Source organism: Dioscorea cayenensis, unplaced genomic scaffold, assembly GCF_009730915.1.
Source record: "Dioscorea cayenensis subsp. rotundata cultivar TDr96_F1 unplaced genomic scaffold, TDr96_F1_v2_PseudoChromosome.rev07_lg8_w22 25.fasta BLBR01001464.1, whole genome shotgun sequence".
Taxonomy (NCBI): Eukaryota; Viridiplantae; Streptophyta; class Magnoliopsida; order Dioscoreales; family Dioscoreaceae; genus Dioscorea; species Dioscorea cayenensis.
In genome coordinates, this window is record NW_024087855.1 from 1 (window position 1) to 18,397 (window position 18,397).

The following is an 18,397-nucleotide window of genomic DNA, read 5'->3' on the forward strand; positions in this document are numbered from 1 at the left end:
TTTAAAAAAATTTCAAATATTCATTGATGGTATTATTATTAATAAACAAATCAACAAAGGGAAAAATGGAAATAAAGACGTGGAAGCAATTTTAAAATTTTAAATGACTCAGTTTGCTCATAATATGAAGAGAAGAAAGCAAGGAAGTCAATTAAATAATGCATCAGCTCTGATTTATCTCCCTACAAAAAAACATACCATTCTCTTCAACCAACCACACAAGAAGTTCAAGAACACAATAGCATGGCCCTTGTTCTTCTCCTCCATTCTCCTAAAAAACTCTCCAACATCCCCTTCTTTCTTGCCACCTTCATCTTCCTCCTCTTCCACCATACTAGTGTCAATGCTAGCATCCTAAGCTTCTCTGAAATCACATTCCATTGCAGTGGTGGCGACTACACATACAACAGCATCTTCTACACCAACCTCATCTCCCTCTTATCCACCCTCCAAGCCAAATCCTCATCCTCCATCTCCGTAAACCAAACCTCTGGGGATGCCGTGGACACCGTCTTTGGCCTTTACTTCTGCACTGGTGACCTTTCACAAGACAATTGCCAAGCCTGCATTCAATCAGCCACCAAAGACATCACTGCTAGATGTCCAAGCTCCAAACAAGCTATCATATGGTATGACTCCTGTGAGATGCGTTACTCTGATACCAACTTCTTTGGATTACCAGACGCCAATGGCTTCTCCATGGCCAACCTCTTTGAGAACACCAGCTCATCAAGGCCAATGGAGCTGATGGCCCGGTTGGTGAAGGACGCTCCTACTCAACATCCCTTGATGTTCTACTTTATAGCCCTCCCTGCAGCACGCTTGTATGGTCTGGCACAGTGTTCACCAGACTTAAACAGAGAAGGATGTAGTCGTTGCTTGACTACCATCTTGGCAAAAATCAATGCTTGTTGCACAAGTGCTAAGGGATGGAGGTATTTATCTCCGAGCTGTTGGATAAGGTATGAAGCCACACCTTTCCTTCAGAACCTTGATAGAAATAATACAGAGATGACTCAGAGTAATTGCCCAAACAAAGAGACCCTTTCTAATGGCCTGAATCTTGACAATATTCTCTCTGATTTGACGGCAAACACTCCATTGATGGGTGGGTTCTATAACACCAGTCAAGGGGAGAAGGCGGATAAGCTCCATGGCTTAGCACTATGCAGAGGCGATCTAGCTCCACAAGGGGATTCTTGCAAAAACTGTCTAATAAATGCAAGAAACAACATTGAAGAAGATCGCCAAAATAAGACACACGCCATTGAATGGTATGAGGGCTGTTTTATTAAGTACTCCAACCAGAGTTTTTTTGGGGTGGTGGATATGGATGGAAGGACACTGTGCGGCATGAAACAGAGTAACCATGTTGCTGTCAATGCCTCGGTCGATATGGCACAGGGCCTCATCCGTGATGCAGTTAACAGTTCAATGTTTGTTGGAGTTGGAAAGGTAGTATAATTAGAGATAAAAAGTCTTAGTATTTTTTCAGCATCTAAAAATCAATTATAACAGGTGGTGATCAACAGTTCGTTGTCTAGCTTTGCCTTGGTGCAATGCACCAGAGACCTCACTAGCGCTGGCTGCAGGGATTGCCTACAGAGAGGAATGAATATGGTTTTGAATAACTGTGACACGACTAAAGGTTGGCAATATCTCTCAGGCAGCTGCACTTAGAGGTATGAGACCTTCCCTTTCTTCAACACCTCAGTGTTACCGTCTAATACATCAGTGATTCCTCCACAACGGCAGCAAGATGGCGGTGAATGTTCTGTCTACTCTTTTCTTCTTAAATGTGCACCTTATATTCATTAGAATGATGATTTATCTATTTTCCAAACAAGCAGTTAAACAAGCAACAAGAAAGAAGAGATCTATTGTTATTGTTCTGGTCATCGTCATCCCAATTCTGGCAACCATGCTCTTGGCTTCTTCTATCTCTTATTTCTATTGGAGGTTGAGGCACAAAAAGCAACAAGAAAGAACAAGTAACTAATTCTGGTTATTTGGTGCTTGTTGTGTCTATGGTATGAATGAGATTTGTTAACAATTCATTGTTTCAGTCTCCTTCTCAGTGAGCAAAAGATCTCAGCTTGATGAATGCTTATCTTTTACTAGCAATGAATTGGCATTCATGGACCTCGCAATTATACAAGTAGCTACTAGAGACTTTGCTGAAGAAAATAAGCTCGGAGAAGGTGGATTTGGCCCTGTTTACAAAGTAAGTTCGTCACACTAACTAGCCTTGCAGTAATTAACTGTAATGCTGTTTCTAAGTGAAGATTAACATAAAAACAGGGTGTTCTTAGTAATGGAATGGAGATTGCTGTTAAGAGGCTTTCAACCAAATCCAAACAAGGTGCAACTGAATTTGAAAATGAGGTGAAGTTGATTGCTAAACTCCAGCACAGAAATCTTGTGAGAATGCTTGGTTGGTGTACAGAGAGAGAAGAGAAGCTGCTCATCTATGAATACCTGCCAAACAAGAGCCTTGACTCTTTGCTATTTGGTCAGTTCCAAACTAAACAAGTTATTTCTATCTTAATAGATTCAAACATTCATACATTGTTTTTTCCCCTCAATTTTGATTAATAGATTCAGAAAAGCGAGCACAACTTGATTGGAATAGACGGCTCCAAATCATCGGAGGAATCGCTAGAGGCCTTCTCTATCTCCATGAAGACTCACTGCTTAAAGTCATTCACAGGGACCTTAAAGCCAGTAATGTTTTATTAGACAATAAAATGACACCCAAGATATCAGACTTTGGCATGGCCAAAATATTTGGAGGAGATGAAAATGAAGCCAATACAAACAGAGTTGTCGGAACTTAGTAAGCAAAACTCATCTCTGTGATGCATATTAAACTGTATACTCCCATGCTAATTCAGATACATGACTCTTTCGACAGTGGTTACATGGCTCCAGAGTATGCAATGGCGGGGCTTTTTTCTGCATATTCTGATGTTTATAGCTTTGGAGTTCTCTTATTAGAAGTACTAACTGGACAAAGAAATGGAAAAACTCATCTTGAAGAACATGGCCTGACTCTTATCAGAAATGTAAGTTAATATGTTAATTCACAGCAATTAAAACCAGTAATGAATGAGATCATAACTGTAAATTATATTGAAATACAACAGATGTGGTATTTGTGGGTTGAAGGCAAGGCACTGGAGTTGACGGATCCTTTGCTTGGAGGTTCATATACAATGAATGAAGCATTGAAGATGATCAAAATAGGGTTGTTGTGTGTCCAGGAAAATGCAGAGGAGAGGCCAACAATGTCTCAGGTTGTTCATATGTTGAGGAGTAGTGATCACACGCTCTTTCCAGAACCCAACCAACCTCCTTCATTCATGAAACAAAGAAGAAACTTTCAATTTGATGTATCTTCAAGTTCCAATTCTCACTCAACTACTGTTCATTCTGCCAATGCTGTTACCATTTCTGCTCTGGAGTCTAGATAGATAGTAGTAAGATTACTGTAACTTTTTAAAAAAAATAATTGATAAACCACTGTACCCTATATTATTTCCATTTGAAGTTGAGGAACCAAAGAAATAAATGTCTTATTTTGAACAAATAAATATCTTTGTTTTAACAAACTTTTTACTTTATTTTGTGTTTGTTTTTTTGAATAAATAAATCAGCAAGAAATCATCAGAAGTAAAATGGTAATTTATCACAAAGTACACAAACGAGTGATGGTTTAAAACTTTACTCCTACAGTGTTTGTTCACACTATTTATTTTCATCAGCATTGTTTATTGGTTCTGATGTGTTTTCTCTCCTCCATAATTACATGGTAAGAAGGATTATGATCTTGGTGTGGGTTCCTTAAAAAAGAAACAATGTTTCTTTTCCTCTAATATTGTATGGCATGGAAAATTTATCTCTAAGAGATCGTTAATCCACCTTAATTATTACGCATTTATACCTGTCTATTTCTTCTTTGTCGGTGTTGGTTGTTTTTTCAAAAAATAAATAAATAAATTAGACAAATATCTTATAAACATGTAACATGTTAAGCTAATGTTATGCATAAATTATACTGGAAATGAACAAAAAGTCCCTCCAAAGTTCAGGTATTTACAAAAAAACCCCATGACTTTGAGTATTTTCAAAAGGTCATTTCTTTTTCTGACAGGTTATTTTTCAGACCTGTCTGACATAAAGGTGATTGATGTTGACATAAAGGTAACAGATGTTAATTGGGCTGGCTTTCAGTTTTTAAGCGAAAACAACAAATTTTAAGCAGAAACCCATAATTTTAAGCGGAAAAGTCAACTTTTAAACGCAAATGTGCTATATGTTAAGTGAAAACTTATGTGGTTAAGCGAAAACACCAAATTTTAAGCAGAAACCCATAATTTTAAGCTGAAAAGTCAAATTTTAAACGCAAATGTGCTATATATTAAGTGAAAATTTATGTGGTTAAACAAAAACACGATATGTTAAATGGAAACTATATATTTTAAGCGGGAAGTACATGTTGTAAAATAGAATAAATTAACGGAGTAAGCTGCATTAATTGAAAAGTAAACTATGAGAATTGAAAAGTAAACTGTCAAAAAAAAGGAGGGACTGTTTGGTAAATTCAAATGTTAGAGGGTCTGTCTGAGATATTTTGAAACTTTCAGGGACTAAAAAATATTTTTTTCTAAATTATAAAAGAGTATACCCACTCCATTTTAGATTCCAATTGTTTAATTTTCTCTATAAATCAAAATTTACTTGTCAAACAAATGATTTAGACATACTTCACATTGTTATTTATTAATTTGGTTGCTATCAACTTCACAAGAGGAACTATCTATAATACTTAAAAAGGATTTGTAACATGAGTTAAACAGTTTATTAGTTGTTAATATATTATTAATATACAAAATAATGTACTGGTTGCAATAATTAATGGAGTAGGAAGTGCAATCTTCACTACGCGGATGATCTCTTAATTTTGACAACGGGGGGTTTGGAGGATCTCCGAATTATTAAGCTCATTCTGTTCCTATTCGAAAGTATGACCGGGTTGGCGACTAATTTTGCAAAAACTTGCCTTTATTCTAGCAAGATGGGGGAGCTCCCGCAGGTAGGAGCTGCTGCTACTCTCAATTGTGATGTTGGCTATCTTCCAGTGACTTATCTTGGCGTTCCTATTGTGGGGAGGAGGCCTCGTAGACAGGATTGGGAGGAGTTGATACAAAGAGTGCGGAGGCGGCTTTCATCCTGGAAGGTTAGGCACCTGTCTTTGGGGGGCAGACTGACGTTGGTTAACTCTGTCCTGTCTGCGATTCCAACGTATTGGATGTCCATATTTAAACTTCCGGAATGGGTTATCAAAAAGTTGGATTATTTTAGGCGTGAGTTCCTGTGGTCTGGGCAGGATATTGAGCACCCTAAATGTCGTTTGGTTGGTTGGAAGAATCTGTGCCGGCCGCATGAGCAGGGGGGTTGGGGTGTATTGGACTTGCGAGTTTTTAATTCGGCTTTACTGGGGAAATGGTGGTGGAAGTTTTTGATGGACAATAACTGGTGCGGAGCGACGGTTGTATAATTCAACTATGGGTTAGTCAGATGGCATCTTTTCCCTAGGATATCGGGTAGGATGTCTTTCTTCTGGATAGGGGTTACTGACTGTCTACAGGCGTTTAGAGGATGCATCGGGCACTTCATCAATTCGGGTGAGACAACTCTTTTTTGGAAGGATCGTTGGCTTAATGGAGTTACTCCTAGTTATTTGTGGCCGGAGGAATTTCGTCGAAGTAATTTTCCTAATGGTACAGTGCGGGAGCTGTCTTTCCTACTTGAGGGCTTGCCGTTTTCTGCTAACGCCTGTGGGTCACAAGTTTTGGAACGCTTACAGGTGCATAGGGGGGATAGGTGTGATAAGAAAAGTTGGGAGCTTACGGGTAATGATCTTTACTTAGTTAAATCCTTCTATTGTTTTCTTAGTGACGGCGGCGTCAGATGTCCAGCTGCGGGTTTCTTTTGGCGCAAGCCTTGCCCTAAAAAATTACTTTGCTTAATTGGCTTGTGTGGAAGAATAGGGTCATCACTTTGGAGAATTTAGCGCGGAGAAAATGTAACAAACTGCCTACCGCTACTTGTGTCTTTTGTCATTCAGCGATTGAAACGGTGGATCATCTCTTCCTGAGTTGTCCTTATGTTCGTAGAATTTAGGATTATTTTGTTTTATTGTTTAAGCTGCCTGAACCTCCCTCCTTGGTGCACGATCTTTGGGTCGCATGGAGGGGAACGGTGCAACCCTCGCTCAGGTTTTTTGGGGATTTATTAGTGAAAGCACTTGTGTGGACTGTTTGGCTGGCCAGAAATGATATTATCTTTAATGCCAATGTTGTGCCTGAACATACCTTTATCATCAAAATTGATCGCTTGTTATTGTCCTGGTATTTTAACTGTGCAGAGGGAAACAAGGGGAAACTTGAGGAGGCCATGGGGAACGTTCGCCGTAGCCTGGACTTTCTGGGTTCACGATCTGATGCGGGTCCTGAGGAGCCACCGGCCGAGGAGGCGCCAGAGCTGTAGACGATCTTGAGTACTATCTGGGTTGCTGGGTGGCAGGGTGCGAGGAGGCTTTCTTTTTTCCTTTTTCCCTGTGTTGTTTATGTTTTCTTGTTGTTGGTTTATTTGCTTTTTGTACCACCTCTAGTGGTCGGTCTCATCTGTCGGTGAAGACCTGTATCCTATTCTCGCTTTGGTTTAATTGAAGTGGTTTATCCACATTTTTCAAAAAAAAATAATAATAATAATAATAATTAATGGACAATGAACATTGCCTCGCACTATTTAAAGACCATTACCTTTTTATATATATAGATATTTAAAGACCATTAGAAAAATTTATAAAGACTAATCTTGTGGCCATTTTGCGCTGACCTGCTCATTCAATTATTTTTCATATAAATATTCCATAGAATCTTCTTCATAAGGGACATTTTCAACTACTACGTTTCCAGTGTTTCCATTCCATGGTGTGCTTGGTTAGAGTGTAAAAAGCCTTGACCCAAGTCAACTACTCTCGGGTAATGATCCACTTTATCAAAAAAATATATATATATATATATATATATTAAAAAAAGGTTGAAGAAGATTGTTTAAAAGAAAAGAACACATAATTTCGAGAAGGAAAAATGATGCACTAATTGTGGAAAAAATCCTTTGGCTTTTGCTGGGAATGTTTTCTACTGAAATTTAATATTATCTCATATTATTCAAATTCAACAAAATCTGCTCAACTATTTTGACATTTTTCTCTAAATTAGTGTTCTTCTTTGACTAATGGCAAGCAACTTAAATAAGAGGAAGCTCATATAATTGTGAATCATAGCATGCCTTTTTAAAAGATATATATATATATATATATTTAATGAAAGCAACAAGCGTTATATATATTAGGGGCGTACTCATGGGCTGAGAATTAATCATCCAATCTATATACCCTCTGCTGGGAAAGGGGATTTTAGTAGTGAGTCCGCACTTACAATCAGTGACCCGTTATCATTATTGCTTTCAACAAGTTTTGAATTCGAGACTTTTTGAATGCCTCACTTTGTTTTTCATAATAAGATCAATTACCGTTAGGCTATGAGCCTTTGGTCATATATGAATTTTAATTTAGAAGTTGAAATTGTTAGAGAGAGAAAAATAACGCTAATATCTAAAAAAATAAAATCTATTATTTATTTATTATTATTGTTTAAGTCTCGTTTTGTAAATACTCATATCACAATTTTTTAAGAGACCCTAATGATTGCTTGGTCTATTAATAGTAAGTCTCCTGCGTAATGTATTTGTGTCTTTATCGAGTAAACTAACTCGAATCTCAGCTTACTTAAGGTGATGGCACATGTATATTAAAATAACACTATTAAAAAAATATATACTATTTGTGACACATAAATTTGCGACACATAAAAGTGTTGCAATTTTGCGACACAAATTGCAATAATCTGCGACACAAAATTAAAAACGTTGTAGAAAAAACCAAATTGTGTCGCAAAAAAAGGACCATCCAACAACACCGCAAAATGTGTCGCAAACATTTGGGGACGACTATGTAATTGGTTTACGACACATATTGCAATGATCTATTGGCGTCGCAAAGTTTTGGCCCCATCTTGTAATTAGTTTGCGATACAGAATGCGACACATTATTTAGAACAATTAATTGATGTCTCAAAATGTGTCGCAAAGTTTAACAATAAAAAAAATTATATTTCCCCTAACTAAAAAGGTAGGTTTTGGTTTGAGGGTAATTATAAGACAACTCCTCCATAAACACCTTATTTTCAGCATCTACCTTCACCCATCTTCACTTTTTTCACAAGTTTTAAATTTAATTAATATCATATGATACCAATTGGAAACCATATATGTATCAAAATATCCCAAATGAATTGGGTTTTTTTTTGCCATTTATGTAATAATGTTTCTATTATATATATAAATATATTTCCATTGAATCAAGTAGGCTATGTTAAACATCCAAATTAAGTTAATTGTAATTTGGGTTTATATTTTGGTAATGTCATAAATATTTTTTATTTTATTATAAAATTATTAGTGCCTTTGTTCAAAATTTTAGCTCAGTTATAAATAAAAGATATATTTATGTTTGTACATATCTTTTACATTTAGCTAATCTACATTTTATTAAAAACAATTATAAAAAATATTTATGTGTATGTATTGATAGATATGGACAAATCATGATTGAGTCATAAGATTTCTTTTTTTAAATTAAATGCTATTATTTTGGTTTCATGATAGCGTCTGCATTTTCTGTTTTAATTTTGACAATATATATATATATATATATATTTCTCTTTCATCAAGCAATTCCAGTCATGGATGCTGACATTTAAATTAATATGATACCACAAATTAATAAAAAATGGAGATCAATCTAATAATCAACCCAAAACATATTTTACTCATTTTATATTTTTGAGTCATTCTTATTTATGGTGTTTGTTTTAAAATTAAGGATGTCATATCTCCTAAATTAGAAATTTTGGCAAATCCATTTCAAAAGATTCTTATAGTTTTGGTGGGTAGTGTGGTAAGATAAAAAACTTACTCAATTATTGGACACACACAATTAAACAAGAAAAAGGAGACACGCATGTTGGTAACCCAGTTCGGCACAACCTTGTCTACATCTGAGGGGTAGGGCCTGAAGAATCAATTTACTAAAAGAGGTTTAAGAATAAAAAGTATAACACTTTCTCACTCTCCCGAGACAAAGTATATCCTTTTAAGATTGATAGATGCTCACTCTTCTCAACCCTCACCCAAGGGTCTTCTCACTTCATGGCTCATTCTAATTAAAAAAATTTAGTCAATAAAGGGGAAGAAGAAGCAGTTGAAGAGGAAGAAGGAACCATGGAGCAGCATATGGTGCCATTGTCATTGAAGGATTATGATGAGCAAGAGACAGGATTAGGAGAGGGAATAGCACAGCAACGAGTGGCATCATCATCAGGAACAAGAAAAGAAGGGCTGGGTCACATGGTCAAAGAGACAGAGAAGGACACACATCGCTACAGTAGACGCGAGAGAAGGATAAGCTCACGACTCCGAGGGTATATTATACCAGTACATCAACAGAATATAAAAGAGAGGCAAGGGCAAGAAGAAAGGACAGCTTGACTTTGGTAAAGTGGAAGGCCCTGGTTTCTCTCCAGTGTGGGAGCAGGGAGGTTCTGGATTTCTGGGTTTCTCTCAGGGATTTTCTGGGTTTTTTTTGGTGAATCGTTGCGTCATCTTGGCTGCAACGTGTTTTGGGTGAGATTGTTCATATTGAAGTTTGGTGGTTTATGTCTGCATTTAATTCCTTGTTTTTAGTTACTAAGTCTGCAGGTTGTGTTATATTGAACTCATGATTGAGATCATGGAATTTGTTTTGCTGCAATGAATGCTTGTATGTTGTGTTAAACTGCTTAACCTGCAATTTCCAGCAGCAATCGGTGTGGTCTTCGATCCTTTTTCAGGGAAAACTGAATTGAGTTCATCCTTTGAAACTTAATTCCATAACACCATGCTTTTGTTGATGACATGTGTTGTTTGAGAGCATTTTATTAATGTGTTGATGCCTCTAACCTTGTATAATCTAGTTGAATCTAGAAAAGACATTGTTATATTTTTGCTAACATAATGGAAAAAAGTTTTAAATGATCTAATGGTTCAATAGTTTTTTATCGTTAGATTGGAGGAGGTTTCTATGCTAAATCGTGTGTCTCATTTGTATGTTTTATTAATCTTGATAATATCTTACTTCAGATACTGTTTTTGCACTTAAAAGGGGAATAATAGAGATCCTGAACATTTCAGAAATCATCACAGCTACTACAGTAACTGTGCTAAAGCTGTTCTAGTCATAGGTTTTTTATTTCCACATTGGGTTATAAAATCAATGCTACAATGTCATAACTACACTCATGAGAATGCCTGAGAATAGCACGAGTATCAATACGCTCATGCAGAGGCCATGCTAATTGTAGGTTGAAGTTTTTTATTTTAGCACTGTTGCTATAGTATCCCATGTTGTTTGCTACAGTAGCACCACCAACCCCCCTCTATATAGTAGCTTCATTGAAAGCCAATTCTGGGATTTGTGATTGTACATTTGTACCTCCTCTCCAACACATATTCAATATATTTAATTGTATTTTGTGTGGCAACTAACATTTTTTTTTTTAACATCTCTTTTTTTTCTTTTCAGAAAATATGCATCTAACCTTATTATCCGGTAATATTTTATTTGTAAATGCCATTTTGCAAGTATAAAAGTATAAATACATACTTTTAAAGTAAACAAATCAATATAGACTGTTCTAGTAACTAACTATTTTTTTTTGAAGGTGAGCTACAACAACTATGACAAATGAAAAATAAACATTCTCTTTTTGAAGGGGTCCTTCTACCACTTCTTCCCTTGTTAGTTCCTTCTTATTCTGTTGTGGATTGTCACACCTCTGGTGTAGCATTCTCTTTATTTCCTTATGCTTTTTATTTTCTTGTTCTTGCTTTTTGTTTTGTGTGTTTTTATTGTGTTAGTTGTTTGTATTCAGTGACTTTGTTTCTTTTTAATAAAGCTGTGATTTATCCACTTTTATCAAAAAAAAATAAAATAAAATAAAATAAAATAAACAAAGCCTGCGGAACCCCAGGCATAATTCAAAAATAAAGAGCACAAGAACCAGATACATCTATGATACAGTTGGGTAATTGAAATCCTTCATGAAATTACGATAATTACCCAAGGTTTTGAAGACCAAAATACCCTATACCATTAGCCATATCCTTGAGATCACGATCTAATAAATTCCATCCTAACTACAGGAAAATAAGATAACAATCTATATACTTCATTTAGATTGTGTTTGGTTGAATGTAACTATAAATACAGTGGATTTTCAATTACAATGTAACTGAAGTTACTTGGATTTTGATTTGCAATGATGTTACATCTGGTGTTTGGTTAGATGTAACTCGAAATCTTGTATTATAAAATTTTATATTTGATTGGAGGGATTTGTAAGTTTAGAATTTAGAAAATATGTGTTAAAGATACCCAAAGTAAGATTACCCTCACATAATTTTATAAAATATTTTTTAATATAGATATATATTTTAATAATTGTAGTAAGCATTTTAACAATTAATTTTATTTTTAAAATTAATTATTACATATTAATTTATAATTAAAATTATTGATTTTAAATATTAAATCAATAGAAGGTGAAAACTCATTTTTTTAAAAAATTTTAAAGCTCCTTGATAAACACAATGCGGATTTTATAAATATTAACTAATCTTTCCACTAACCTTTAACGCATGTTGAAGGGATTAATGAAAACACAATGAATGAATGGTATTAAATTGCATGCTCATGATTTAAAAACCAGGGTGATGAAAATAAAACCCCATTGAGGAGATGCTATGGGGTTACCATACCCCACCCCAAAAGTTGTCAAGTGATTATATGGTGATGTCTGTTGTCTTCCAACTTACAAAGAATTAGACTTACACCTAAATTAGGCGCAAGTCCAAATACATCAAGAGATGTATTTTCAGTTACTTGGGGGTTTTTAAAAGTCAGCCAACCAAACAACAAATTCCAAGAATAGGATATTTGAAATTACTTGCAACTTTAAATACCTCTAAACAAACACCCCATTAGATTGTGTTTTGGACCAATGTTGGATAGTAAAGACAGTGTTTATAATAGTATCCTTCAACTGTTTCTAACAACTTATCACTTTTTCTTTTTCTTTTCTGTTTTTTTTTTCTCTATGCTTGGTATCATTGTCATCTTCATATATGGAAATGAAGCTCCCAACTTTATCATAATTCAAGCCATTGCCTTCATTTCATCATATTAATCAATCCTCTCTTATACCATCACTGGAATTAGGAACTGCTCCATCATATGGAAATTTGATGAACATTCATATTCATCACCTTTGTTGTCATCATCATCTATCACCCGCATCTTTTAGAAAAAGTGGATAAACAACTTCAATTAAGGAAAAACAAGGTACAAAAGATAAACAAACCCCTCACATCACAAGACGTGGAAGGGACCTCCCAAAAAGAGACAAAATACAAAACACATGAAGAAAAACAAGTTGACCTCAAGCCCCCAAGGACATCAGGACACCCTAATCTCTGGCAATGTCGGATGCCTCCTCGGCTTCCAAATCCCCCATCATCATCTGGCTCCTAGTTCCTAGGAACTTCAGGCCCTCCCCACCTTGTTCCAATTTGGTCTGGTCGGGCCTAATAGAAGGATAACCATTTCTAATCAGTGTGATCCCTTGATCCCGGCCCCCCAGCGGCCCAGTAAACGACTGTGGCTCCAAGCTCCCCATCAAGCGCACCATCTCCTTCAAATAAACAACCATGATTCTGGCCCAAGTGCAGGCCCACATCAGCAGCCACCTTATCCACCCACACCTTTAACGAAGGCCCAAGTTCCGGCCCATGGTCCTCACATAAGTCTCTCATCGGGCTTGACCTAGCATCCTGGCTCTGTCCTGCATTAATTGATGGGATCATCTCTACCATGGTTCGAGAGGAACGTGGCCCAGTCCCATGCTCAACAGCAAGCCCGACAACCTTAGCCATTCCAGTAACCTCGGTCATTCTCATCAAGCCACGTGTTTGTGCCGCCCCCAAATTCCGTGAAGAATGCATACGAGGCAACCAGCATTCGACACGTCTAGACTTCAACTGGCATGCCGTCGACATACCTTTGTCACACAAAAAAAAAAAACAAAAACAAAAACAAAAAAACCTTTTGTGGCATACTGTTGCATATGATCTCATTCAATCCTCCAAATCTTTGGTGGTTATTATTTACTAATAATTATTTTGTAGTTTTGATAAAATTGATAATGTTGATAGGGTTGGTTAGGAGTTTACTATGTTACTTTATATAGTGATTTGAATTATGAATGGAGGGAAAGAAAAATAATTACGCTCGCATTTTTTCTATCTTCTTTCTCTCCCTATCTCCCTCAAATCTCTTTCTCTATCCCTCTTCATATCTTTTTCAACTTTCTTTTGACCTTGACCTTGGCATGCGTTACATAGTCCCCCTTTTATGCATATCCTCTAATATTTGTACACCCAAGTTAACTAATGAAATTCTTTGATTTTGTTCCTTTAATGCATCATGATACATACAAACATCCACTGGCTTTGCTCTCATATATGATATGTTGATTGTGGCTTAGCATATTATGAGTGGACAGAACTTCCTTTGCTTAGCATATTATATCCCTATAATTCGCATCAATACAATATCCAAATTTCAACAATCCCCTCTTTGTAAATAAGTCCTTCTAAAGAATCTAAATGAAATGACCCCTTAACAAAGAAATGCATCCTCCCCATTTACAAATCCTGTAAATAGTTATTTAAAAAAAAACCCCCACAAAAAAGGGAAACCTCAAAATTCATCTTATTATCCTATAGTAACTATAGTAGAAACAAAAAATTGAAAATAAGATTAGAATAGAAGACCTTAGGGTAATTAAACTCATCCTCCACCTAGTTGCAGGCATTTTGAGGTTGCCAATCAATTTCCAAAACTCGCTTATGCTTTACTAAACTTGGTCAAACCCTGGGCAGCTCTCACTTAGATTCTAAATCACTAAATAAGCATTATTTCTTTAACTTAGCTTAAAGTTCCCATTTTCAGGCATGCATCCTTGGCAATAATACTAGGAAAAGCTCATCTCTTCAATTAGTTTAAAATTCTTCTTATGGAGGAACAATCCCTCTTGCTTAGAGGAAGACTAACTCTTATAAACTCAATCCTCTTTGCTACACCAATAATTGGATGTCTATTTTCAAACTATTTAGTTGGGTAATCAAGTCAATCCAGTGAGATTTCTTCTGGTCTGGTCTTGGCATTAATAGTCCCATACATTGTCTAATTAACTATAAATGACATTGCAAATTAAGGGATGAAGGTGGCAAGGGTATTCTAAATCTTGTGAACATCAACATTGCTTTCCTAATAAAATGGTAGAAGAAAATAATGATTGTCTCTAAGTGGTATGAGAGCCAAGTTTTTATGTAGCTAGTTGTAATTTACACAGCCTCTAGAACATTTTTCTTTTGGAATGATATTTTTAGCTACTTCCCAGTTCTTGGGGGCCTATATCACCCATTAGTGAAGAATGAAGCTTCAATGTTGTTTTGGTATTACCATTCGTTTAATGGGTTTGCACTAATAATCATTTAGCCTAAGATCTTTTTCTTTTTTAAGAAAGGATCCCTGAGGCTGATTTATTAAAAGATTAACAAAGACACCAACAACAAGAGCTACAAAAGAGGAACGAGAAGAACAAGAACTAGAAAAAGAAACCACAATTAGAAAAACACTTCATAATCCAACGAGGAAGATCACGCCCAAGATGGAATAGGGCTATGATGTGATTACTGCTACCATGAATAGCCAACTTAGTTTCTGGAATAAACCATTCACTTGGAATGACATGAATACAAGGAGAACCAAAGAGTTGAGCAAATTTCTAATGGTATGCATCCAGTCAGTGAGTCGCCAGTCTAACAGATGGCAAATGGAATGAATCTACTGATAAAGCTCTTTATTACTAATGAACAAATGATGAATTCTAATATGATGATTAAGAGCTGTTTCAAGTGAAATTTGTAATGCCATGAATTCTGCAGCCATCCTAAAATCAGCGAGGGACGAATTACCACAACCTGCAAAGGAAATTCGATTATTAGATCAGAGATGAAGAACCCATTTCCACATACCTGGGTAGCCTGCCAAATTGACCAGAGTATGCATTTGAAAATTCCACAGCATGAGTCAAAGTTTTGCAAATAATAATGGAAAATTTTGGGGTAATATGTCTAAAAATAGCATCACATCTTGCTTTCCAAATAAACCAAATAGCCGCTGCAATAACAAACTTGATGTGCATAGAATAAGAGCAGCCTGTGAGCCAGGAACTATAGGTGAAACCATCAATGAAGGTAATACATTTACCAATCTTTGTACTGAGCATATTCCAAACTAGCTGAGCCTTGAGGCACTCATCCAGTAGGTGCTTTATAGATTCAAAAGTAAGGCTACAAAGTACACAAGTTTCGGGCCCAAATTGATGCTATAAAGATAATCAAAAGTGGCATTTCTACCCCGAAGCGTGAGCCAAATAAAGTGCTTGCCCTTAGAGCTACCCCTAAACTCCAAATTTTCCTTTGTCACACCTCGATCCGCGGGTCCCTGGATGCAACAACCACCACGAGAACCCGAGGAGGGATACCGCCATGCAACTCCTGCAAGGCTGACAACCCCTTGAGTTACCGCAAGGCTGACAACTCCTGCACACAAACATAAGCTGAACAATAACTCAATTAGAGCACACACAAGCCAGAGTTTCACTCAAAAAATCGATGAAGTTGCAAAAGACCAACAAATCACAAATACAAAATTTAGGACATTAGTGGATCCACATTTTTTATACAATGCAACCTGCCAAAACCAACTTACAATAAGACTCAAGATGTCAATAAAAAACCAGGAACTGCTAAGCACTTCACCTCGCTGCAACGCTTCTGACTACTAAAACCTGGAAAGGAGGGAAAGGGGTGAGTAACCCAAATCACTCAGTGAGTCGGTTAGCATATTTCTAAAAGAATATCATAAACCAGTCAATAAAATTCAACAGCCAAGCTTTTGCAAGAATACAAATGGTAATAAAACATTCCAACATTTCTAACACATATAATTGCATGGTACAATACCACCGTATTCAAAAACCCAAAACCATAGGTTTCCACAAATGTAATCAAAGCCTCAAAGCTTTTCATCATGAGTAAAACAAATGCATGCACATAAGCCCCATAAACATAATGAGTGTAAACATCAATTTGATCAAATCAAGTTTTAAACTTTCACAAATACCCAATTTGGCATAATACGAGTTTTAAAACATCAAACCATTAAACTCGTCATAAAAACTCATTCTTTTCTTTTCAAATGCATACGAGGGATCAATGTAAGAATAATTCCACATAAGTTACAAAATTCCTCAACATCAAACTTGCATCTCAATAAATTATGGTCTAGAAAACCCTCCAAACAATAGCTGTGGCCACGGCTAAGTTCAGAACCATCAAGGTTCTCACATCCTTGACGTTGACCCACCGGTTCCATATAGTGACTCCAGAATTCCGATGTATCATCTAATCAGGTTTTTCCGCACCACTTGAAGAGGATAATCAAACCGGGTCCTCCACGCCACCTTTAAAGGCTGGCCCTTGGGTACCCCCTACTGTAGTAGGCAAGGTACAACCCCATCACCATCAATGATAACATACTCAAATTCCATATACCTCTATCATAATATCATACCCCAAAACTTTAAAGATCCTAGAGTAATTTGATCATCCATAGTTCACAGATGACCATAGGCAAGTTTTAACATCAATCACATAAAGATTACCCCCAAAAAAAAAATATGAATCATTTAAATCCATTATTCTTCCCTATTAATTTCACAATTCATAGCCTATATTCACTTAATGACATAACAATATACCCCAAATCACAACATAGATAATCATTTTCATGTATGTCAATTAAACTCAATGCAATTGTGGTGATACTTAACTATTTTCCATCATTCAAGTAAATATAAATCCCATTCAGGTTCAAATTCAATCATCACCAATCAAAACACAATAAACTTTCCAAAGAGAATAAAATGATAAGCCTATAGCCGTTCTCATCAAGACTATAGTCTATAACGACAAATTTAACTCCATTTTAACTACAAACATCATTTTAAAATGCGATAAATTCAAAATAATAATTTCATCATGCGAAGAAAACATTTAGATATTCGATTAGAACTGTGCATTCAACTTAACCCACTCACAACTTAGAAGACCAGATTTTTTTTCCCAAAGGTGCTATTCCTCCACTGGCTCCTTCCCTCGAGCGGCGTTCTCACCACCGGACCCAAAACATGTACGAGAGCGGGACAACAAAGAAGAATGAGTAAAAGAACCAAAGAATGAGCAAAGAGATGTACCAAGAAAAATCTAGGTGCATAAGTGCAATGTAACCCTATAAGGGCCTAAGGTTGGCTCAAACTTGGATTCAAGGACTTTCAAAGAGTTACTATGAAACTAGGCTTCCTTCCAAACCAAGGAGGCAAGAGAATTAAGCAAGGTTTGTTGGTGCTACAATATTGCTACAGTAACCACGAACTTCTACAGTGAATCCGACCCTAACCAAATATTTTTCTCAAGATTTACATCATCAAACATTGGAAACTTCTTTACAATCATCAACCACAAAGAATTACAACATCAAGGGCTTCAATTTAAGCTCATAAAAATAAACAAACAAGTAAAATCTAGGATTTATTCTAGGTTTTCAAAGAATGCAAATACAAAAAATTACGAATATGGATTCAAGAATAAAAGAGGACTTTTCGGGGTTTTCTAAGGAAAAAGGAAGGGATCGGCCAAAAATGAGAAGAATAGGCGAAGAAAAAGAAAGAAGGAAATAAAGCTACTCTCATGTTGTTACAGTAACATATACTACAGTGCTAAACAATAGCTACAGTGCTGGGCTGCAAAAGCTACAGGAATTGTTTGGTTTAACTACAATAATAGGCTGGATATAACATCCTCCAACTTGAAAAATCACCAGCACAGTTGTTACTTTTGTTGAAGAAGTGATAAATAGTGGCTGATATTGTATTACTTTGAGACTTAGGGACCCAGACACAATGGTTGGGATAATTGGCATCAATACGCCAAAGTCCATGCTTAAAGCACCCAAGATTTTCACCAAACAAAGAATTTAAACTAT

The 18,397-nt window shown here is 36.1% G+C and overlaps 1 protein-coding gene and 1 long non-coding RNA gene across 2 annotated transcripts; one reads left to right on the forward strand and one right to left on the reverse strand.

Moving 5' to 3' along the window:
* The first annotated feature begins 243 nt into the window (after positions 1-243).
* On the forward strand, positions 244-3,473 carry LOC120256488 (cysteine-rich receptor-like protein kinase 10). The gene is made up of 7 exons (XM_039264149.1): positions 244-1,455; positions 1,519-1,648; positions 2,067-2,224; positions 2,302-2,512; positions 2,599-2,836; positions 2,915-3,065; positions 3,147-3,473. The coding sequence occupies exons 1-7, from the start codon at positions 244-246 to the stop codon at positions 3,471-3,473; spliced, it is 2,427 nt and encodes an 808-aa protein (XP_039120083.1).
* An 11,947-nt stretch (positions 3,474-15,420) lies between these two features.
* Positions 15,421-18,018, reverse strand: LOC120256489. Its single transcript, XR_005535324.1, has 3 exons — positions 17,454-18,018; positions 16,064-16,142; positions 15,421-15,911 (listed from the first exon to the last, which is right to left on the reverse strand). It is a non-coding gene; the product is annotated as an uncharacterized LOC120256489 (long non-coding RNA).
* Between the last annotated feature and the right edge of the window lie 379 nt (positions 18,019-18,397).

Bases quoted from the DNA above. Each gene is read 5' to 3' on its own strand.
- LOC120256488 (XM_039264149.1), top strand. From the start codon at position 244: ATGGCCCTTGTTCTTCTCCTCCATTCTCCTAAAAAACTCTCCAACATC. The intron at 1,456-1,518 runs GTAGTATAATTA...CAATTATAACAG, and splicing joins TGTTTGTTGGAGTTGGAAAG to GTGGTGATCAACAGTTCGTT. The intron at 3,066-3,146 runs GTAAGTTAATAT...GAAATACAACAG, and splicing joins GCCTGACTCTTATCAGAAAT to ATGTGGTATTTGTGGGTTGA.